The sequence below is a fragment of the Macaca nemestrina genome, chromosome 5 (assembly GCF_043159975.1).
Source record: "Macaca nemestrina isolate mMacNem1 chromosome 5, mMacNem.hap1, whole genome shotgun sequence".
Lineage (NCBI taxonomy): Eukaryota > Metazoa > Chordata > Mammalia > Primates > Cercopithecidae > Macaca > Macaca nemestrina.
Window position 1 is genome coordinate 143941445 of NC_092129.1, and position 25649 is coordinate 143967093.

General features: G+C 38.5%; 1 protein-coding gene across 3 annotated transcripts in view; it reads right to left on the reverse strand.

The window, feature by feature from the left end:
- The window catches only part of LOC105474557 (dynein axonemal heavy chain 8), a 316668-nt gene that overhangs the window by 243145 nt on the left and 47874 nt on the right, over nucleotides 1-25649 (reverse strand). For all 3 annotated transcript variants that reach the window (XM_011729344.2, XM_011729345.2, XM_011729346.2), the window contains exons 12-18: nucleotides 18894-19040; nucleotides 13743-13940; nucleotides 11222-11298; nucleotides 9639-9738; nucleotides 8365-8484; nucleotides 6250-6385; nucleotides 2486-2673 (exon numbers count right to left, since the gene is read on the reverse strand). In XM_011729344.2, the coding sequence (XP_011727646.2) occupies nucleotides 2486-2673; nucleotides 6250-6385; nucleotides 8365-8484; nucleotides 9639-9738; nucleotides 11222-11298; nucleotides 13743-13940; nucleotides 18894-19040 (966 nt within the window). The remainder of the gene's footprint in view (nucleotides 1-2485; nucleotides 2674-6249; nucleotides 6386-8364; nucleotides 8485-9638; nucleotides 9739-11221; nucleotides 11299-13742; nucleotides 13941-18893; nucleotides 19041-25649) is intronic.

Consider the following 25649-nt stretch of genomic DNA (forward strand, 5'->3'; position numbering starts at 1 on the left):
ACGTACTCATCTTATCACTGATGCCACACTTGCTTTCATAAGTCAAAATAAATTTAGCTTCTCCACACAAACAGAATAAGGTTTTACAATATCTCTTAGATGTTGTTTTAAAGATGATCCATGATGATCAATTTTTCACTATTTTGTCATTTACTACACTATGGTGTGGGAAATGCAGATTCAAGTTACTTTATCTCCAAATGAATAATCTTAAACTGTTTCAATTTTTACCTAATAGTTTCAAAGCTCTTGATTCCTCTTTCCCCTTTACACATTACTTGTAGTTGAAGTTTTATTTATACTTGACACTGGCTAAAGAACTTTGACTTTCTTGATATTGTTCAATACTAGCTAAAATCTTGTAAGTGTAATGCAAACGATATTAGCTTCGATTTATAACAGTACATTTAAACCCAATCCTCCAAAATCACAGCTAGCCAGTAAAAAAGCTCATGTGTAGCTTTTGATGCCAAAGCCAGTTTCTACAATGCTAATGTTACTCTAGTTTAAAAAAATATAAAAATAAAAATAAATACTATTTTGGTAAGAGCTAAACTGCTGCAAGACAACATTGCATAAATCTTCATGACTTTGGATTTGAAAAAGGTTTCTTAGATATGACACCAAAAACACAAAAGACAAAGTAGATAAATTGGACTTCAGCAAAATTTAAAATGTTTGTGCTTCAAAGAACACCATCAAGAAAATGAAAATACAACCCAAAAAAATGGGAAAAGAAATTTGCAAATCATATATCTGATAAGGGACTAGTATTTAAAACCTAAAATGAACTTTAAAATCAAAAAAATAGACAAATACTCAATTTAAAAATGAGCAAAGGATCTGAATAGATGCTGCTGAAGGAAAGTATGCAAAAGGTTAGTAAGCACATGAAAAGATGCTCAACAATCACCAGCCATTAGGGAAATGAAAACAAAATCAAAAGGAGATATCACCCCACACTCACCAGGAGGGCTATCATAAAAATGACAAACAATAGGCCGGGTGCAGTGGCTCAGGCCTGTAATCCCAGCTCTTTGGGATGCTGAGGTGGATGGGTCACAAGGTCAAGAGATCGAGACCATCCTGGCCAACATGGTGAAACCCCGTTTCTACCAAAAATACAAAAATTAGCTGGGCATGGTGGCGCACGCCTGTAGTCCCAGCTACTCGGGAGGCTGAAGCAGGAGAATCGCTTGAACCCAGCAGGCGGAGGTTGCAGTGAGCCGAGATCATGCCACTGCACTCCAACCTAGCAACAGAGCAAGACTCCGTCTAAAAAAAAAAAAAAAAAACAGGAAAAGTCTGTAATTTATTTATTATATTATTGATTATAAAAATAAAAATTTTGTACCACAGAAATAGAGTTCATTTTCTCATTGAATACTCAGCTGTTCCACTAATGTCTGTGTAGTTATCTTATAACTCATATTTAATCAGAAAATTGTTGAGGTTAGACTCTAGTCTTTTGCTATTACTAATTGTACTGGGAAAAAATGTCCTTGCATTTATATAATTTCCTGCATTCCCAAAATACATGTCCACAGCCTGCCAAGAAAACCAAAGAAGATGAGTTAATGCAGCTTGCTATTTTAACTGGCTTTCTAAAGAAATTCTCATGTTACTTAACTCTTGCCAAACATTTTAGAAACAATGTGTTAGGATTTGAATATACTTTGATTCGACCTTTGAATCAAAGGTTGAATCAATCACCAACCCTTGATGGTACTTTTTTTTTTTTTCTTACTCTGTCGCCCAGGCTGGAGTGCAGTGGCGTGATCTCGGCTCACTGCAACCTCCACCTCCCGGGTTCAAGCAATTCTCCTGCCTCAGCCTCCCGAGTAGCCAGGATTACAGGTGCACACCACCACACCCGGCTTCGTCATGTTAGCCAGGCTGGTCTTGAACTCCTGACCTCAAGTGATCCACCCACCTCGGCCTCCCAAAGTGCTGGGATTATAGGCGTGAGCCACCGTGCCCAACAGTACATTTTAATGTCAGTTTTTGCCTGCCGTTTTCATTTTGTTAGATTTTAGTTTGCCGCACTAGTGAACTTTAATTGAAATAATGCTCCTTTTTGCCTCACAATGTTGACAATCATCTCTACTCGTATTGTACTGTCACCCCACTTTATTAATTTATATCTTATAAATATTCTAGGATAAGTATATTATAAAATTTAATGCACAAGATCTATAAAATTACATTAATATTTTTTGAAACTTGCTATTTCATCACTGTCATTATTCAGAAACCTAAATCTGGTTTCTGATAATCTTCTCACTTTTTGCTTTCCATTTCCAATCTTTTCTTTGGTTTGCAAGTCAGCATTTTAATTCTATCAAGAATCAACATATTAACAAATTTTCCCTCAATGCCATGAAGCATAACTGCAGGGATATGTGTATACATATATATATATATTTTTTTTTTTTTAAACCAAAAAGCTCCTTCAAATATAATTAGAAAACATAATCTATCTTACCTGCAAATACAGTTTGTCTGCTTTCAATTTACTTTCCAATTTTAGCAACCTCTTTGCCTGTTCTGGTACATCCAACTTCATTTTTATCATGCACTTAGTTTCCCGAACAACTTCCAAAATTTTGGGATCAAAATTAACCAGCAACTTCCCTGTTTCTGGATGTCGCACAAAAAGCGTGGCTTGTAAAGCTACAAATAAATAATGATTGACATTAACTCATTCTGAATTTCCTTTCTGCTTCCAGCTCTGTTTATGTTTTTGTCTTGCCCCCTGGACTACTAACTTCTTGAGGGCAAAGGAAATGTTTTAGGTGCCCCAGATGCTAAGGCACAGCGTCTGGCACATAGTGAACACTCAAAACAGAGATAAATGAATGAAGAGTGTCTGCGAAGCCATAAAATCAGATCCAGGGAGAGAAACATTGACCAAGAATGGTGCTTTGTGCTATGAATTGCAATATTTTTCTGAGAGGGTTGAAGAGATCTGTTAGTTTATCTTATGGATTATGAGTTGACCCCTGAGAAAGAACCAGAAGATGGTTAGAATCACAAAAGATACCCCACCTCATTTCAAACTCGTTCCCACTCAGACCCCAAACTGTCTTCTTTAAAGAGGTTTATTTAAATTAAATCTCCATCCTGAATTTCTGATAATTAGGCTCAATATCAGTAAGAAATATTTATTAAATACCATTGAGTTGTGAACTCCTAGAATGGAGGGAAGATGTTTTACACTACATCTCACATAAACATCATTCATATAAACAGGCATTTTCAGATATCTATTTTATTATGAATTGAAATACATAGGCCCAAGCAGTTCTTACTGGGTAGCCTTAGATTATTTGTTAGCTTAACACAAAGAACTTCTACAGGCATAATAATAAAACATTTATTATAGACTAGTATATGCTAGTTTGAATTATATCTTGTATTAACAAACACTACTAACATGAGAATTTTATCACAATCACCACATCTTCCAACCTTCACATTGTTTTGTTGAATGTGGCCACATCAAACTTCCAGTAAAATGAAAATAGTTTGTATATCTCTTTGAAGTTAGTTGACTTTTACTCATCAGATAAAATTAGTCTTGATATGGCCCTTAATGATGCAGGTTTCATGATAATTTCAACTTAAAATTTTATCCAACTCATTTAGAATCTGTTTAAGATGTGTTAGAAATCACTTATCCTAACCGAAAACCAAGCACTGCATGCTCTCACTCATAAGTGGGAGTTGAACCATAAGAACACACGGACACAGGGAGGGCAACAGCACACACCAGGGCCTGTTGGGGGGTGGGGAGCAAGAGGAGGGAGAGTATTAGGACAAATACCTAATGCATGCAGGGCTTAACACCTAGATGACGGGTGGATAGGTACAGAAATCCCAGATCTTAAAGTAAAATAAAAATAAATAAATAAATAAATCACTTATCCTATCAAGGAGATTCCAAAAGAACTTTTGAACAGTGAAATGAGCTTGCTTGAAAAGACAAAAAGGTCAACAAGACAACTAAAATGGACCAATAATGACAGCCAGGCATTCTGCTCTGGAACAAAACAAGCATTTCATCCTATGTGAATCACCATCAGAGAAACTTTACAGAGCAACCAACTAAAGGAGGCTGATGCTACATATCTAATTATCACTACAAACTCCTAGGTAGCCAAATACAGTCACATCACTAGGATAAAGGAAGCCTTCCAGAGAAATTTATTTTTCTGAAATGAAATAAAAGACGTTAAAGAATTCTGATGGTTTGTTTTACTTGTGAAAAAACATGAAAGAATTCTACTTCGTATTGAAAGTGTGAAAGAATTCTACTTCATATTGTTTGTATGCGACCACTTCTCCTGGGTATCAATCCACTGCAATGAGTATATTGCACCCAATAGGGGCCAACTGATATTCTCAACGGGAACAAACTCTTCAGGAAACTTGAGAAAATCATTATTCATCAAGATTGTCTAATGTCTACTTATTGGACATTTTTAAGTATTTTAAGAGCCCCCAAGCATGCCTGGCATCATTCTTGGCACTATTAGAAACAGTACAGTACAATTGTTAAGAGAACGGATTTGGGAGCCAGACTATCTGAATTTGAATGAGCTGTGTGATCTTGGGCAAGCCACTTAATGTGTCAGTGCCTCAGTTTTCTCATCTGTAAAACAAGGCTAATAATAGTTCCTTGGAGGTTTGCTGTTAGGATTAAAGTAATTTGCATAATACATGTAACATGCTGAGACAAAGCCTGGCACATGGTGAGCACTGTATGAATGTTAAATGTGACCATTTTTTAAAGGATATCAGATGAAACAGACATAGAGGGTAACGTTGGAATGTGTAGGGGACACAGGATAGATTTATAAAGCAGTAAGTGTCATGAGAAAGAGCTACAGATAAAGTGTGTGGTGATCTCTGGAGGAATTATTATTTCCTGCCAGGAAGAATAAGGAAAGGCTGTATGAAACACGTGACTGTAGAGCTTGTTTTTGAATATGTGCAGATAAGAGAAAGGGTATTGGGGGCAGAAAAACCACCAGGAGAAAAAAAACACGGCATTGTAGAACCAAAACAAAACTCATATATGCTTCAGTTGTTAAAAATTCTCTTTTGCCTTTTTCCATAGTCTGAGTTTTAAGCTCCTCTCGAAGCTCCTTTGAGAGTTTTGCTCCATAAACAGACTTTCTTTAGAGTCCACAGGGTCCTCCATATAGCACAGCACCCAGAAACAGCTGGCCTGATAAAAGTGGCTTATTAAAGGCTTACCTATGGTTCCTGTTAGGGACGACACCCTGTGGGGGTTGGGGCACTGTCCTCTAGGATGCAGGTATGCTGTGAATCAATGGCCTGTAGATAAGTGCTGTGTCCCCACACAGCTAAAATACATGAGTTCTGGAACCAAGAGGCAGAAGTAGGAGTGATTCCTCTCACCATCGTTCCAGCAACCCACCCGCAGAACTGGTGCTTCCTGTGCCTGCAGTGCTGTGCTCTGCTTAGGTGGAGACCCTGGTTTGGGAGGGAGAAACCTTTCTACCAAGGGACACGGTAAAGGGTCCACCAAGATCACAGATAAGAGTTTAGGGCTGAGATTATAACTAAGAGCTTAAGGTTAAGATGAGACAAAGCAGGAATCTGAACTGGCCAACCACTGAGCCTGCACAAAAACAACATCCTGGAGGGCTGGATGATGGCTAAGAACCATCCCGTCTCACATTTAACTCCACCCAAAGCCTTGGCAACACATAAGCCCTCCCCTGAGAGGCACACAGACACAGTGCACTAAAACGCTTCATTTACTGGAGCTCAAATCTGAAATTAAATTCAGTAATAAAAAAAGGGAGAAAGTAAAGGAGGGACACAGCAAGGAAGGGAAGGAGGGAGAGAGGAAGGAAGGCAGGATGCAATTTTTCTCCCCAGAATGGGACTGAGATTTGAATCTATACCATGATACAACTGAATATGAACACCTTCATAAAGTCTGGAGAAATATCCCTAAAGATATTTTTACTTTCAAATACTGTTATTCAGTGGAAAATCCTAAGTATGTCAACTTCAAGGTTATGATCATTTTCGCTTGTAAAATCGGAATATTGTTAACAATTGTAAACAAGTAAACCACTGTAGCATCCCTAAATCTAAATTGTAACTATCCTAAGATTATGTGGAAGGGATGGAAAAAGTTCTCCAGAACTATGAACTCATTCAAAATCACCTAATCCCTACTTTGCAGGCTCACTGCAGTGTTATACACACCGTAATGTAACTGTGAAATTTCTCTGATCCAGGCTGTGTGATAGACCACTTCGAATTCCACCAGCACATAGGAGATCTTGTTATACTGACGGATGACAGCTTTACCGTCCGGACTTGATAAAATGTCTGAGTTTTTCTGTTTTTTTAAGGGAAAAGAAAGATTTACTTTAAAAGATTGCTGAATGCTTTTATATCCAAATAATGAAAGTATTTATATGTAAAATGATATCAAATAATGATGCTACCAGTTTAGATTCTGCCTCACAGTAAAACAGAGATACGGAAGGCCATATCAGCAAGAGGCAGAAGTAGGGAAACGTTATCGGTACATAGAGGGAAGACTGGAAAAGGAAAGAAAGGGTTTAGAGAGAGAGAGGTCTCGAGCCCCACAGCCTGCCCCAGGCATTCAGAGTCTCTACCTCATTTTCTGATCCCATCCCACTGTTTTAGACAAGATATAATTGACTGATGTTCCTTGAACTGTGAGTATCAGGGCAAATTCCTAAATTCCAGCACACAAAAAAAGGTAACCATGTATCAAACAATAAAAATAAAATTTCTTAGCCGGGTGTGGTGGCTCACGCCTGTAATCCCAGTACTTTGGGAGGCTGAGGTGGGTGGATCACGAGGTTGAGGCAGGTGGATCACGAGGTCAGGAGTTCAAGACCAGCCTGGCCAAGATGGTGAAACCCCGTCTCTACTAAAAATACAAAAATTAGCCAGGTGTGGTGGCAGGCACCTGTAATCCCAGGTACTCGGGAGGCTGAGGCAGGAGAATCACTTGAACCTGGGGGTCGGAGGTTTCAGTGAGCTGAGATCGCACCACTGCACTCTAGCCTGGGTGACAGAGTGAGATTCCGTCTCAAAAAGATAAATAAATACAATAAAATAAAATTTATCGGCCAGGTGCCGTGGCACACCCCTGTAATCCCAGAACTTTGGGAGGCCAAGGCAGGTGGATCACCTCAGGTCAGGAGTTGAAGACCAGCCTGGCCAACATGGTGAAACCCCGTCTCTCCTAAAAATACAAAAAAATTAACCAGGCATGGTGGCGGGTGCCTGTAATCCCAGCTACTCCAGAGGCTGAGGCAGGAGAATCGCTTGAACCCAGGAGGCGGAGGTTGCAGTGAGCCAAGACTGCGCCACTGCACTCCAGCCTGGGCGACAAAGCAAAACTCCACATAAATAAATAAATAAATAAATAAATAAATAAATAAATAAATAGTAAAATTTCTTTAGGTAAAAATCAAAAGATTTAGGTTTCGATTCACATATCAAACAGGGCAATCTCTGCCCTCCCACCACAAAGTCAATCAGCAACTGAGTCCCCCGAGTAGGGACTCAGGGTTTTAATTTTTTTTTTAATATTCAGAACAATGACACAAATGATAGCAGCAAAAGAGAAACAACGGAATCTTCATATTTAATAATGCTTAAATAATACAATTACTTGTAAAACTACTGTTTTGTAGTTATGTTGTTCTATAAGCAAAAGACATGAGATCAGGCAAACCAACTCCACCTTCTGACTCTGTCTCTTAAATAAAATTTAAGAAAATAACAAGGACAAAGAAAAGACAAACTGGCAGTTTCAGAATGCCAACAGGGCCCAAGACTGTCCTGTTTTTCAGAACTCTAATAATCTTAAGGACACAGAGAATGAATCAACTGTATTATATTCCGCTCTCAGTGGCAGTTCTTCACACAGGAATACACTCTTTGGGTTTATCTCCACCTTCATTGAGTATGTATCAGTGATCTATCTACCCATACACAGAAGTAAGCTTCCGTGCCAGGCCTGTACTTCACTATGTTTTCAAATTTTTTATTTTTATTTTTTTAAAGGCTTTACAAAGTGTCCTGTGTTATTAAAAGACATAAAATTATAAGATTCACTGACTTTGAGGTAACTGTAATTAGACTGGCTTATCTACTAAACCTGAAGGAATTGACTTTGTCTCTCTCAAGTATATTTACAAACTAAATTTTCCTTGCCTGGTAGAAGAATTGGCTCTTCGTTGGCTACTTTAGTGGACACGAATATTACAGGATACAATATATTTGTTATATTAAAACCACCAAAATCCATATATTAAAATTTAATTATTGGCTTACAAAGAAATAATTGATGGGCTCACTTATCCGGCGATAGAGCTGCCTCACCCAGAGTATTTTTCCTGCTATAGGGGGCATGTTGCGAGCAAGGGGGGGGTCGTCTTTCTGAGAGTGATAAAGCTGTAATTAAAAATCTGGTGTTAATGTTTGAATTCAATACAAGGGAGAAGGCAAAAAAATATATACAGTTACCTTTGTATTGTTTCATCATTATTCACATTTTATATACAGTAGGTAGTTAATAAATATGTAAACGCACATCCGAGGTAACCTGAGACTTTGAAACAATGATGTTGCCCATATACGACACTTAATTTTCTCTTCACCTTTATTTCCTATTACATGTATTTTTTTTCTGCCCTTATCCCAAAGTTCAAGGAGGTATTCAAAAGGAGCACATAGCTGCATAATATTAGTATCTGTCATAATAGTATCTAGAGCCCATATTTCTATAGGTAAAAATACTCACTTAAACGTGCTTTGCTATACACACACCAGAAAACGGTCACAATAAGATAGTTTTTTTTAACTTTTATTTTTAAGTTCAGGGTTACCTGTTTGTTTGTTATTAGGCAAACTCGTGTCATGGGGATTAGTTGTACAGATTTTTTCATCACCCAGGTGTTAAACTTAGTGTCCATTAGTTACTTTTTCTGATCCTCTCCCTTCTCCCACCCTCCAGTAGGCCCCAATGTCTACTGTTCCCTTCTTTGTGTCCATGTGTACTCAGTGTTTAGCTCCCACTTATAAGTGAGAACATGTGGTATCTGGTTTTCTGTTCCTGCTCTAGTTGGCTTAGGATAATAGCCTCTAGCTTCATCCATATTCCTGCAAAGGACATGATCTTGTTCCTTCTTATCTACCACCTTTTCTTTAGTCTACCACTGATGAGCACTTAGGTTGATTCCATGTCTCTGCTATTGTGAACAGTGCTGCAAGGAACATATGCGCATGTGTGTCTTTATGACAGAGCGATTTATATTCCTTTGGGTACATACTCAGTAATGACAAAAACAAGCAATGAGGAAAGGACTTCTTATTCAATAAATGATGGTGGGATAACTGGCAAGACGGTTCAGAGCAAAGAGGTGTAAATCTGGCTGTCCAGCAATATATACTGTCAAGCACCTTCCCATCCAAAAGGGAGTGTCAATGCTCCTTAGCAGTGAAAGAATCACTCTGAAAAGCTTGGCATGAGACAATGATGGCAAATATTTTCAGATTTTTTTCTTTTTGTGCTAATGTACCATTTTATGTGTAAACATGCCACTTGCCTTCTTAGTAGCATCGAGTTCAGCCACATAGTACTGAAGAATACGCTCAATTGTGTGGTTTATTTCTGATCGAAGACAGGGAATGTTCAGCTTCTGAAATCTGAAAGCAATTGAAGCTGAATAATTAAAAACTAAATGAGAAATATACTTAAGAACTGCTGTCATAGTAAATATCCATTCATTCATTTGACAGATATTCATACCAGCCCTCATTCATTGTCCTAGGATAAAGCAATGAACAAGATAGGAGGTACAGTCCTAGCTCTCCTGGAACCTACAATTATTTTATGGAAAAGACAGACATCTGTCAAGAGTAACAAAAATAATTATTTAAATTACAAATGGGTCAGAAATGCCTATAACTAAGAGAGACCTAGACAAGTCTGGGGATTCAAGTAAGATAAGAGAAAATGACAAATGGATTACACGATGAGTGAGGAAATGGTTTAGCAAAGATGGAAGAGAACACATTGACTCACCTTCTGCCAGTGTTAATTCCATGTAATTCCATATAACCATAATCATAAAAACAACTTTGTCAGCTAAATGTCACTTCCATTCAGAGACTGAATGACACACAGGAAATACTAAAAACTACAACATTCTGGTAATAAAATGAATTGACACCAGCATACTACAGGTAAAAAGAGAGAGACAGAGACAGAAAGAGACAGAGAGAGAGAGACAGAGACAGAAGTCACCAAGAAAATGGTACCTGCTATCTGTGCAGTACTGTCACGTGTCAAAATCATGTTATTTCTGTTTTGACTTTTTTTACAATGGTCTCACCAGGTCTCCATCATTACAGCCGTGGTACTATGCAAAGCCAGACCCAACCCTAGATCCGCTGGCTCTCAGGGAAGAGCTCCACAAGCATTCCTGACATAGGTCTTGAGCCCTCTCTGTGCTGAAAGGGAAAGGCTTCTAGTCCCGCTTAGTCCTCTAATCTGGGATTCCCCGCCCTTTGAGAGAGTAGTGCTCTTAGGATGGAGGGAAAGGAAGCTAAAGGAGAGAAGATTTCAGCTGCTCATACCACAAAAAAATGTGGGGGACAGATAACTCAGTGATATGATGAATATGTTATTTGGCTTGGTTGTAGTAACCATTTCACTACATATATAAAACTATCACGTTGTACATCTTAAGCATACACAATTCTTTTTTAAGGTGCAGGAGCCCTTAGGAGGGAAAATGGAAAGTTTTGGAATCTATTACTCTTAGATAATCTCACTTTCAGAAATTCTTTCAGTATGTAGCAGTAAATATTATTTGTTCCCTTTCCAACAATACCTATAAAATTAACCCCCAACATATTACATGGCTGGGGGCAGGGAGGGGAAACATGAGAAATAATTTCATTTTCTTGTTGAAAGACTTTCTGCTACCAAAAAAGTTCAATTAGAACATATCATTCTTTGTTTCAAATTTTTACCAGTCTATTTAGTGGTAATTGAAAGGTTTATGTTTGTAAGTTTTAAGGTTTATGTAGGAGAGATTTCCAACAACATTTTAATTTGAAATTGTATTTTCAGATTTAAAGTTATCCCCCCTAGAAACTACACTGCTTAAAGTGTTACGAATACCTTTGAAGTAGCTGAAGAGCCTGCTGAGAAGATAAGATTTTCCCAAAACTACTGTTCATAAATGCCTGTATTTGTACCTAAAATAAAATATTAATATTTAAATGATTTTTGGTGTTAAAGAGATTGGTTTTGTTTAACAACAGTTAATGCCTTTCCTACAGAATTAAGATAGCCTCAAGCCTCAAACACATCTACCATCTAAGTATCAAGAACTGCATCGTCCAGTATGATGGACTTTGGCCACACGTGGCTACTGAGCACTTGAAATGTCACTACGTAGAAGCAAGATGTCTGTAAATGTAAAATACATGCCAGATTTCAAAGACTTAGTACAAAAAAGAGAATACAATATATCTCATTAATGATTTTATATTAATGACCTCTTAAAACATTTAACACATTGGGTTGAATAGAGTATTAAAATTAATTTCACCTGCTTCTTTTTACTTTTATTCATGTGACTACTAGAAAAATTAAAGTGACATGTGGTTTGCCTTTGCAGGTTATTACCAATTGGATATTTCTGATCTAGAGAATTTACAAAAGGAGTGAAGGTACCTTACAAGCATTTTTCTTTGGGATATATAGAACTTCAGGTAGAACAGTGTAATGACGCTATAGACACCAGGGTCAGCAGATGTCATTTTCTGACATTGCTGCTCTCAGAAACCTCTTTGCTACTGCTAAGGAAGTACAAGAAGTAGAAAATGTTCTTTCAAGAGTCCCACCATTGGCCTAGAGTGGTGGCTCATGCCTGTAATCTTAGCACTTTTGTAGGGGGAGATGGGAGGATTGCTTGAGGCCAGGAGTTGAAGACCAGCCTGGGTGACATAGCAAGAACCTGTCTATATAAAAATAAAAATAAATAAATAAATATTCCCACCACCCCTAACAGTGAACTCCAAACTCCCGGTACCCAAAAGACGGAACTGAACCATTCTTTGCAAATCATTTGTATGTACGGATCATATTGGTATGGTCTATTAATATATACCACACCCATGAATCAAACATTGGAAAAGGAAGAAAAATTAAAACACTGATGCCTCAAGTAAATTATTTAACTATTAAAAGGTTAATATTGTTCTAAATTTACTGAAAGCTAAAAGTTGAATCTAAGACCACAATAAAGCCTTTATAACATATGATCTTTCTCAATAAATCATAAACATAATTTAAGAGATAACAAGTTTTTCAAAACTTCCCATTGCCATAAAGATTTAACTTTCGAAGCATTTTGGAAGCAAACTCCACCCTACCTAACCAGCCAAACACTAAAAGTAATAATTAAAATATAATATACCTTAGCATCAAAGAGTCTAACTTTCAAAAACTGAAAGGAAATCTATGCCAAAAACAAAACGTGTTATCGTTAGAGTGGTAGAATTTTAGGATCTTTCTTACGTATTTATATTGCCCAGGTTACATGTAATGTAGTTTTTAAAGAATTTTTTAAATACATGAGGAAAACATCTGATTTTTCTCACTTTCATGGCAAGGATGTGAGACTCAAAAAGTGTACCAAGTGTATTCTTATCCCTGCTTGTGTCTCCAGGAAATTCTGCAGCAAGAGGAGACATTCCTTTGGGCTAAACGTAGGTTAACAGTAGTTGCAGTTAACAGGAGAGAGTAACTGAGGTCATATAGCCCAAAAGGTGAGAGAAAAACATCTTACAGTCTCATCTGACATACTTTCTGACTACCTGTCATCCATCTGGTGTCCCTTAATCTATGACACACAGGATATGAACGCCTCTTCAGAGCTGCCCTCTATAGCAGCAGAGAGAACGGAGGCATAAAGCATAAGGCCACAGGGAGAGTGATCCATCTTCCTAATCTGTTCTCAAATCTGATCACACTTGATAAAGAATAACGTTTACAAATTCTCTCTTGAGCTGGAAAAATAATATTGGCTCCTTAGCACAAGAATCAAATACAAATTTTAATGTAAATTAAAAATGAGACCAGGTGCAGTGGCTCATACCTGTAATCCCAGCACTTTGGGAGGCTGAGGTGGGTGAATCACCTGAGGTCAGGAGTTCAAGACCTGCCTGGCAAATATGGCGAATCCTGTCTCTACTAAAAATACAAAAATTAACTGGGTGTGGTGGCACGTGCCTGTAATCTCAGCTACTCAGGAGGCTGAGGCAGGAGAATCACTTGAACTTAGGAGGTGGAGGTTGCAGTGAGCCGAGATCACTCCACTATACTCCAGCTTGGGTGACAGAGTAAGACTCCATCTCAAAAAAAAAAAAAGAATCCTAGCTATAAAAGCCCTTTGGGCTTCTAGTTATTCTCTGATGTCTTTTATTGAATATGCTCATTATTCATTAAAAAAACAAAACCTTTAATGGAGTAGTTTAAAAGTTACACTGCAAATATGTTTGATCAATATGAAAGAGGAATTTAAAATAAATCATAAATATAGAAACACCATATGTGAATATTTACAAAAAGTACTGGATAGTACTATCGACTACTTTTCAGCTTTACTAAGTAAAAATAAGGTATAATTACTTACCTCTAAACTATTGATTTTTGTCATGAATTCTAAGAAATCTGTGTCAAACTCTGTCCTTCTTGGATCCAGAATGTCATATTGCTTTTTCTTAACCCCTTGGTAAATATTTCTGAATTTTATTGCCATAATATCTATTCCTTCTATGGTAGAATTACTCAAGGTTGAATATGTTTGCACAACAGTTATCATTTCTGTAATCTTAAAAAGAGAAATGTTATTTTGCTTTTTTAAATGAGATAGTAGGCAACTTCCCTAAAATAAGCTCTTAATGATGAATCATTGATATAAAACACAAACCATTAAACAGAACCTGGAATAATTTAGCTAAAACCAACCAGAGGAGATAAAACAGAAGACAAATCTCTGTCATCCGTCATTCTTACTTCTTAGACTAAGACAGAAGATGTTATATCATATCCAGAGAGAGTTCACAATCTTTTTCAGAGTTTAATCAATCACCTTTTCTTTCAAGGTTGGCGGGGAACTTGACTAAATAGCTTCATCCTGCAGTCTCTTGAGGATTTTCTGAAAATCATTTCACTGGATTACTGGACTCAGAAGCTCTACCCTGCTTTTTGGCCCTAACTGTAGTTCTGACAACTAACATTGGCACATATCCACCTATGTTCCCTCTTTGACACCTGCGTTCAGGTAAAAGACTGGCCCAAGAAGCTTGAATAATAGCAGCAATCATTCCTGACCCATGATGAGACCTGGGAAACCCTCACAATGGACTTTAATTCAGAAATGGCTGCCTTTGTCCCAACCTAACACCACCTACTTCACCAAAACAAACAAACAAAAAACTCACGTCCACAGGCTACTCCTTACTCTTCCCCATTTTGACTTCTGCTTTAGAGAACAATGCTGAATGCTCTCCAGGGCTGGCCCCTTTGTCCAATGGCCAGAAAGGAAATAAACCTGTTTTCAGAGAATCTTCCAAATACCACACACACCATAAAGACACCACCACTGATCCTCCTACACAGCCAGCAGAATTCACATGAATCCCCATGTATGGTCACCCAGAAGGACTATTTTCAAAACAACTGTTGCTCTTACTCCACTATTTTCATACACTTCCAAAAACTATTATCATCCTAGAAGCCACTGCAAATGTGGAGGAAATACAGGCCACTAGGATTTACAGCATGTTGCGCATGCTCTATATAAACACAGGAACTATCTGAGTCTCCTCCTAACACATGTGCTCCACTCAACTACTTTAAAGAGCAAAAAGCAAACTACTACTGGCTTGCTCTGTTATTCTAACCTGCTAAGACTGTTTCCTGTACCCTTACCTCATTACTCTACCACCTGGCTCCAACAGCCAGAGACCGGGACAAAATTCCTGTCACTAACATGTCCTCTATTTTGTTGATTGGTTGGATGAGGGGTCATCTGAGGCAGACATGGTGGTCAGTCCCATGCTTGCCCTTCAAACTTAGCCAGTGGACCCTCTGTCCCCATACCACACAGAGCAACATAAAGCCAGCTGTGGGAATCAACCAAGACCATGCTCCTGGCTAGTTTGTCCTGGCCCTGGCTTTTTCAACATCTCTCTATCAATGTTCAATCACTCAGTACTCACCACCAATATATAGTCTTTCCTCTGGCTCACCAACCTTGCACCCTTTCCAGTTCTCAACTTGCTATGATTCCCTCATGTCAGCGTTACCATGAGTGGAGACTCTACCTCACGTACTAGCTCCAGATCCTCAAATCTCCCCCAGCAATACCAGCTCTCCACCTTTTCTCTTCTCTCCCACAAATGTTCAGGGTGAGAAGAAAACAAAACTGAAGATAGAGCTCTGGGAAACACCAATATTCACCAACATTTACATGGCAGGAAGAGGAAGAAGCAAAGACTATTGCACACATTTCATTCTGGCTATTTAGGACTCAATGCACCATCAAGTCTATACCTGTCATAAAAATGTGTGTTTCAGACATCCTAACACTGACATACTAGAGCCTTCTTCACTTACTCCTCGAAGGGCCCCAACATATCTGTCTAACTCTGAAATCTCAGCTCTCCAACCCCAACCTCAGTCTTGTCTGCCCTTTGACTTTGTCACTTGGTCATTCCGACTTCAAAGCTCAGCTTTCCCTAATAGGCTCTTAGTGCACCCTTCTGGCTCTCCTCTTCATCTATGTAAGAGTTCACAAGGGTAGTCAAACAGTGGCCCCTTCCATACCCCATTCATCAGAGGAAGCCCACCTAGGCAGCTCGGTAACCATCTCTTGTGGATTATGTAAATCCTGGACACACTTCAGGGTTAAGTTTGACAGCCCCACCTTTGAGAGTGGACACTGATATCCACTAATTATCCAATGGGAAAGATGCCAGTCTGTCAAGGGGTTCTTAGTACAAGGGAGTTGGGACAACCTAGCAATCAGGATGCATTTCAGGTAAAGCCTCTAGGTGGTGCTACCTCAGCTCTGGTTGCTGAGCACTTGTGGCTTGAAGTTGTATTCTTCAAACCAGAGGCATGGCTTCTCCAGAGACCAGAGTGGGTGCAGCTGATGCAGCTGGTCATTACAGACCACTTCCTCTAGCGTCAGAGGAATTCCTGGGCTGCTATTTCACAGATGGATGACCATTCTATCAGCATTAGACCCACCCCCAAACACTAATAAGCTTGAGTCCTGAAACTACCAATTTCAAAATGGCACCCAGGTTGGCAAGGGTTCTGGCTCCTGGAAAATAAGGGTAACCGAGACCCACCTCCAGGTTTATGCTCTAGTGGAGTCAGAACATTAAGCATCTTTGTCCTAATCATGCCTATAATTCCACACTTTGGAAGGCTGAGGAAGGAGGACAGCTTGAGGCCAGGAGTTCAAAACCAGCTCATCAACATAGCAAGACCCCATCTCCACAAACACACACACACACACAAAATTAATTAGCTAGGCATGATTGTACATGCCTGTAGTCCCAGCTACTCAGGAGGCTGAGGAGTTCAAAGCCAAGTGAGCTATGATCACGCCACTGCACTCCAGCCTGAGTAAAACAACAGGACCCCATCTCAACTTTTTTAATTTAATAAATAAAAATAAAATGTTTTTTAAAATCTATTATGCATAAAACAGCCCCATACAACAGTTCCTTAGATATGACATCAAAAACACAAGGAAAACAAAAGAAAAATGTGATACATTGAACTTCATTAAAATTAAAAACTATCGTACTTCAAAGGACACCATCAAGAAAGTGAAAAGATAACCCAAAAATAAGAGAAAATACTTGTAAATCATATATCCGATAAGGAAGTTATACCCAGCATATATAAAGAACTCTTACAACTCAACAAAAAAAGACAAATAACTCAGTTAAATATATGCAAAGAATTTGAATAGATGTTTTTTCAAAGAAGATATACAAATGGACAAAAGCACATGAAAAGATGCTCCACATCATTAGCGATCAGGGAAGTGCAAATCAAAACCTCAAGGAGATACCACTTCATACCCAGTAGAATGACTAAATTCAAAAGGACAGGTAATAACAAGTGTTGGCAAGGATGTGAAGAAATCATAAACCTCATACTTTGCTGGTTAGTTGGGATTATCAACAAAAAGTTACACATGGATTGCCATATGACCTAGCAATTCTGCTTCTGCACATATACCCAAGAAAAATGACAACACATGACTATACAAACTCTTGTACACAAATGTTCATAGCAATATTATTCATAATAGCCAAAAAGAGGAAATAATCGTAATGTCCATAAACTGATGAGTAGAAAAATAAACTGTGATATTATCCGTACAATGGAATATTCTTCAATGATGAATGGAATGAGGTTCTGAAAAATGGTATAATACAAAAAATTAGCCAGGCGCAGTGGCAAGCGCCTGTAGTCCCAGCTACTCGGGAGGCTGAGGCAGGAGAATGGCGTGAACCCAGGAGGCAGAGCTTGCAGTGAGCAGAGATCGCGCCACTGCACACTCCAGCCTGGGCGACACAGCGAGACTCTGTCCAAAAAAAAAAAAAAAGTATAATATAGATGAGCTTTGAAAACATTATGCTAGTGAAAGTAGCCACAAAAGACCACATATTGTATGATTCCACTTATACAAAATGTCCAGAATAGGTACATCTATAGAGACAGTAGATCAGTGGTTGCTTAAAACTGGGGAGAGGAGAGAATGGGGTATGACTGACAATGGACACAAGGTTTCTTTTAGTGGGAGTAAAAATGTTCTAAAATTAGATTGTGGTAATGACTGCACAGCCCTGTGAATATCCTAGAAAACACTGACTTGTACAGTTTAAGTGGGTAAATAGTATAGTATATTAATTATGTCTCAATAAAGCTGTTAAAGAAACAAATTTAAAAACACAGCATCAAAGAAGTATGTATGAAGGATCCCACTCAGCAACTTGGTTCTGTTCATTACTCATACTTTCCTGTCCTGGCTTGATCAGGAAGTTACTAATAAAAATAGGCTTCCAAACATGTCTAGGTCTTCAACCTATATAATGTCCCTCATTACTTTCCAACAAATGATGAACAAGATTCTAAATACTAGCAGGATCCAGGGAACTAGCGAAGTTGGGGGAAGAATACCTAAATGAGATCTTTACATACTTTTCAAAGGATGACTCCAAGAAGTCGCTGATATGGGCTGGCCTATATCCCCCGAAATAATGTCACTCCTTCCCAACCAGTCCTAATAAATGAATCAAACCTATGTCTGTCCAGCAAAGATATCACCCACACAATGTTTATGTATACACCATATACACTGGCTCAGAAAGACGACATGCTTACACATCCAGAGATTCCACAACTACTGACTACTACCAGGCTTTGCAGGTATTTCACCTCACACTTTTTTTTAGCCTAATATAATTGTTAAGAGCAGAGCCTTTTAAGTTGAAGTTCCACAGGCAGAGGTAAATTGAGGTCTTGAGAGATGTGGAAGTTGACCATAGCGCTTGTGTTACTGGCAGAAGGCAGTAACCAGGAATGAAAAAATAAGTTATAATAAAATGCAGTGACCTGTGAGTAACATTAGATGAGTCATAACAATAGTGAGACAAGAGATCAGGAACAATAATTCTCAATGGCACTACATAAAGTACAAAATCACCAAAAAGGTGTGGTATGGAGTGGGGTATGACGACTGCATAATGCTTACCTTCTCCAGTCTTTTGCAAAAAGCTTCAAATTTTCCAAATATATACATTTCTGAAACCTCAAAAGATTTTTCCCCTGAGGATTCTAAAATCTGCTTCCTTGTTTTATGAAAAGATGTCTGATATTCCTTGAAGAGAAAAATGCAGTCCTACGAGAAAAGTAAAAGAAACGCGGAAAAGAAAGCGAGATATTTGTTCAGGAATCGAAAATTCAAAAACTCTACCCTCACACAGAACTGATCAAACTGTGAAAATCTGTATAGTTTTTTTTATTTATACCATATTTTCATCCTCATTTCAACCTCACTTTTCTTCATCCTCACTGTTTTCCTTTAACTCTTATCCTACATCAAAGCACACCATATACTATTTGTTTTTACATTTTCATGACTAATTAGAACTCCCAAGAGGTCCAGAAATTATCTATCAAGATATCTCTATTCAGTTTGCATCCACCTTAGAATAAGCATTCTTTATGCACAGGTATATAAAATATGAAGTTTCTGTCATACAAAGCTATCATCTGACAATCATTTTTCCAAAAGAAGGTCATAATGTCTTTGATGAGTACATTGCTGAAATCCTAATTATTTGCCTACAGATATACTGGTCTAGTTTGTGAATGTAATAGAAATAAAAAAGAGAATATGGTTGCTGGGTACAGTAGGAATTAACTATCATGTCAAGCTAACATTTCCTAAACACCAAATCTTTTTTTTAATGTTAAACTTTTTTGAAACCATCAATAGCCAGCCAAATCTTTACCATAACGCCATTTCTCAGATTCTGACTCTTCTGCCTCCTCTCACCCATATAAGAACCCTTAAACATTGGGCCCACTTCGGTAATCCCCGTATCAGCTGATCGGCACTTTAATTCCATCTGCAACCTTAATTACCCCTTGCCATATGTAACATAACCTATGGATATGTTCTGAGGATAAGCTCACAGACATCTTTGGGGACTGTTATTCTGCCCACTGAAGCCACTAAATCAGAATTTCTGCAAGTGAGACTCAGAAATCTACATTTTTAACTAGTTCTCCTATAGTGATTCCTATAAATATTCAGATTTGAGAATAATTGGTCTCATTCTTTCCTCTATCGCAATCTCCAAAACAATTCTTATTGCTCTCGTTGAGGTATCTGATTATTTTTCACTCATTCAACAAAAACGAGTCGGCTTTAGGGGGCTAAGGGAGGGATAGCATTAGGAAAAATAGCCAATGTAGATGACAGGTTGGCGGGTGCAGCAAACCACCAGGGCATGTGAATACGTATGTAACAAACCTGCACCTTCTGCACATGTATCCCAGAACTTAAAAGTATAATAAAAAATTTTTTTTTTTTTTTTTTTTTTTTTTGAGACGGAGTCTCACTCACCCAGGCTGGAGTGCAGTGGCCAGATCTCAGCTCACTGCAAGCTCCCCCTCCCGGGTTGACGCCATTCTCCTGCCTCAGTCTCCTGAGTAGCTAGGCCTACAGGCGCCCGCCACCTCGCCCAGCTAGTTTTTTGTATTTTTTAGTAGAGACAGGGTTTCACCAGGTTAGCCAGGATGGTCTCGACCTCCTGACCTCGTGATCCGCCCATCTCGGCCTCCCAAAGTGCTGGGATTACAGGCTTGAGCCACCGCACCCAGCCTAAAAAATTTTTTTTAATGAGTTGGCTCTGAATAACAGTTCTCAGATAAGATTCTGAGCAACAATTCTCATTGTTTCCTCCAACTCATATAAAAACTATTCCTAAAAAGTATACACTGAAAGTTTTCTAAAAACATTTCAGATGTGATGGAAACATTGAACTAGAATTAAGAAAACCAAGTTCCCATTTCTAATTCAGTCAGTAAATGGCTAGTAATCTTAAGGATCTTAAAAGAATAATGAGACTACATTGCTAAATTCTATGTAAAGAGTTATGGTTCCTGCCAATTGGCAAACTTGGGGGGAGTAATTTCTGACTCCTATTCCCAAAAATAACGTCAGAGAAACTCTAGATGAAAACATGGAATCCTGCAAGTAATAATAAAAACAACAGAAATGAGAAACTCCTAGGAAGATGATAAGTTGTTTTGAATCTGGGAATGAGGGGAGCAGGAATGATTAGGAAAACAGAAAGAAGATAAAGAATATTAGCAAATAAGGGGACATCTTATATAGTAAGACAAAGAATAGTAAGAGAATATTATCAACATTAAGTCAATAAATTACAAATTTTAGACAATTTGGGGAAATTCCCCAAGAATATCAACTTACTAAAACTGACTCGAAAAGAAATAGAAAGTATAGTCAAATAGTTTTTTTAATAAACAGGCCAGGTGTGGTGGCTCATGCCTGTAATCCCACCACTTTGGGAGGCAAAGGCAGGATGATTGCTTAAGCTCAGGAGTTTGGGACCACCCGAGAAATACAGCAAAACCTTGTCTCTACAATAATAAAAACATTACCCGGGTGTGATGGCATGCACCCGTGGTCCCAGCTACTTAGGAGGCAAAGGTGGGAGGATCCCTTGAGCCCAGGAGGTCAAGGATGCAGTGAGCTTGATCATGCTACTGCGCTCCAGCCTGGGTGACAGAGTGAGGTTTTGTCTCAAAATGAACAAGTAAAATAAATAAATAAGCAATAGTATATTTGCAAAGCATATATATGATAAGGAATTAATATCCAGAATATGTAAAGAAATCCTACAACTCAACAACCACCACCAAAAAAAACCAAACAACCCAATTCAAAAATGGATAAAGGGCCTGAGTAAATATTTCTGCAAAGATGTACGAAGGGCCACTAAGCATATGAAAAGATGCTCAGCCATCACTAGCCACTAGGGAAAACAAATCAAAACCACAATGAGATGTCACTTCACTCCATACACATTAGAATGGCTCTTATCAAAATAATAGAAAATAAAAAGTGTTGGCAAGGAAATGAAGAAATTGGAACCCTCCTGCATTGCTGGTGGAAATGTAAAATGGTGTAGCCACTGTGGAAAACTGTTTGGCAGGAACTCTAAAAGTTACACATAGAATTACTATATGACCCAACAATTTCCCTTCTAGAAATACACCCAGCAGAACTCATAGCAGGGGCTCAAACAGATACACACCAATGTTCATAGCCACATAATTCACAATAGCCAAAAGGTAGTAACAAATCAAATGTGCATCAGCAGAGGAATAGATAAAAATATATGGGCTATACATACAATGGAATATATTACTCAGCCATGAAAGGGAATGAAATTCTGATACATACTAGAACATAGATGAACATATTACACTAAGTGAAATAAACCAGACACAAAAAAACAAATACTGTTTAAATCCACTTATTTGAGGTACCTAGAATAGGCAAATTCATAAAGACAGACAGTCAAAACAAGTTACTAGGGGCCAGGGCAGAGAGTTTGGGGAATTTATTTATTTATTTTATTTTTTTCTGAGAGGGAGTTTTGCTCTTGTTGCCCAGGCCGGAGTGCAATGGTACCATCTCGGCTCACTGCAACCTCCAACTCCAGGGTTCAAGTGATTCTCCTGCCTCAGCCTCCTGAGTAGCTGGGACTACAGGAGCCTGCCACCATGCCTGGCTAATTTTTGTATTTTTAGTAGAGACGGGGTTTTACCATGTTGGCCAGGCTGGTCTCGAACTCCTAACCTCAGGTGATCCGCCTGCCTCAGCCTCCCAAAGTGCTGGGATTACAGGCGTGAGCCACGGTGCCCAGCCTGAGTTTGGGGAATTATTTAATGACTACAGAGTTTCAGTTTAGAATGATGAAAAAGTTCTGAAATGGACAGCAGTGAAGGTTGCAAAACACTGTGAATGTAGTTAATGCCACTCAATTGTATGGTTAAAATAGTAAATTTTATGTTATTTTTATCATAATTAAAAATTTTTAATTATACGAGAAGCAGGAAATTTAAAATCTTTTCACAAAGAAAATGCTTAACAGATGAGTTCTATCAGACTTGCTTTTTGTTCAGTATTTCCAGTTTTATTTTTTTCCAGTTTTATTGAGGAATAATTGACAAACAAAAATTGTATATATTTAAGGTACACAACATGATGGGGTTTTTTTGGTTTTTTTGTTTTTTTTGTTTTTTTTGTTTTTTGAGACGGAGTCTCGCTCTGTAGCCCAGGCTGGAGTGCAGTGGCCGGATCTCAGCTCACTGCAAGCTCCGCCTCCCGGGTTCACGCCATTCTCCGGCCTCAGCCTCCCGAGTAGCTGGGACTACAGGCGCCCGCCACCTCACCCGGCTAGTTTTTTGTATTTCTTAGTAGAGACGAGGTTTCACCGTGTTATCCAGGATGGTCTCGATCTCCTGACCTCGTGATCCACCTGTCTCGGCCTCCCAAAGTGCTGGGATTACAGGCTTGAGCCACCGCGCCCGGCCCCATGATGTTTTAAAAGATGTATACATTGTGAAATGTTTACCAAAATCAAGCTAATTAGCATATCCTCACCTCACATAGTTACTTTTTGGGGTGGGGGGTGTGAGTTACTTTTTGGGGTGGGGGGTGTGACCTCCTTTCTTAGCAAATGTCAAGTATGCAATACATGGTGCACGCCTGTAGTCCCAGCTACTAGGGAGGCTGAGATGTGAGGATGGCTTGAGCCCAGGAGGCGGAGGTTGCATTGAGCTGAGATGGCACCAGTGCGCTCCAGCCTGAGCAATAGAGCTAGACCTTGTCTCAAAAACCAAAAACAAAATGGTATTGTGAACTATAGTCATCATACAGTACATTAGATCTCCAGAATTTATTCGTCCTGCAAAACTGAAAATTTGTACTCTTTCACCAATATCTCGTCATTGTGCCATCCCTCTCCAGCCCCTCGTAACCACCATTCTACTCTCCGCTTCTAAGAGCTTGACTTTTTTAGATTCCACATATAGATGAAAAAAGGCAGTATTTGTCTTTCTGTGTCTGGCTTATTTCACTTAGCATAATGAAATAAAGTTCAGCCGTGTTGTCAAAAATGACAATATTTCCTTCTTTGTAAAGACTGAATAATATTCCATTATATATATGTATCCATACGCACACACATACAAACGCATACATATATACATACATACCCTATATACCACATTTTCTTTACCCATTCATCTGTCAACAGGCACTTAGGTTGTTTCCGTATCTTGGCTATTGTGAATAATGTTGCAATGAATATAAGAATGCAGATATCTCTTTGAGACAGTTATATCATTTCCTTTAAATATTTACCCAGAAATGAGATTGCTGGATCATATGGTAGTTCTATTTTTAATATTGGGGGGAACCTCTATACTATGTATCATAATGACTACACTAATTTACATTCCTACCAACACTCGTTACCATTTGTCTTTTTCTGTAGTAGGCATTCTAACAGGTGTGAGATGATACTTCATTGTGGTTTTTAATTGGCAAAGCTGGAGGCATCACACTGCCTGATTTTATACCGTAGTATATTTGTATGTACTACCAAGCTATAGTAATCAAAACAGCATGGTACTGACATAAAAACAGATACATAGACCAATGAAACAGAATAGAGAACCCAGAAATAAATCCATGCATTATGGTCAACTGATCTTTGACAAAGGTTCCAAGAACACACAGTGAGGAAAGGGCAGTCTCTTCAATAAATGGTCTTGGGAAAACTGGATATCCACAAGCAAAATAATAAAATTGAACCATTGTTTCACATGACATACAAAAGTCAACCTAAAGTTGACTAAAAATGTAAAGATAAGACCTGAAACTCTAAAATTACTAGAGGAAAATGTCGGGAAAAGCTACTTGGCATTGATTTTTTGGATGTGACCCCAAACGTACAGGAAACAAAGGCAAAAATAACAAATGAGATTGTATCAAACTATAAAGCTTTTGCACAGAAAAGAAAACAGAGTGAAGACACAACCTACGGATTGGAAGACAGTATTTGCAAACCATATATCTAATAAGAGGTTTATTCCCAAAATATATAAGGAACTCAAATAACTCAATAGGAAGAAAATAAATAATCTGATTTTAAAATGAACAAATGAGGCCAGGCATGGTATCTCACACCTGTGATCCCAACACTTTGGGAGACTGAGGCAGGAGGATCACTTGAGGTCAGGAGTTCAAGACCAGCCTGGCCAACATGGTGAAACCCTGTCTCTACTAAAAATACAAAACTTAACTGGGCGTGGTGTCAGGCATCTGTAATCCCATCTACTCAGGAGGCTGAGACAGGAGAATCGCTTGAACCTGGGAGGTGGAGGTTGCAGTGAGCCGAGATCGTGCCACTGCACTCCAGCCTGGGTGACAGAGTGAGACTCCATCTCAAAAAAAAATATTAAAAAAATGGGCAGAGGACCTGAAAAGACATTTCTCAAAAGAAAACATACAAATAGCCAGCAGGCATTTGAAAAGGTGCTCAGCATCTCCAATTATCAGTTTTATTTTTTAAATGCATACACAACAAAGACTGTCCATAAGTCATTTCTCGGCTCCATTTGCATTCAGCAGTTGTTCCTGGGCATTTCATCGCCTTTACCACCTCAACAACTTCTTTATATCATTTCTTGAGGTCCTCTTTTGTCTTGCCAGGCACTGCTCCCTCTATTTTTCCTCATCTTTCAGGTGCATCTGAAGGAGGCCTACTTCATGTACTTGAGAGACTACTCCATGTTCTTTTAAAAATTATCCAAAGCCTTTTTTGTCGTCTTTTTTTTATGAGGGTCAATTTTTCAGAGGCTCAATTTTCTTTGCCAATAAGTTCTCTTGACTCCAAAAAAA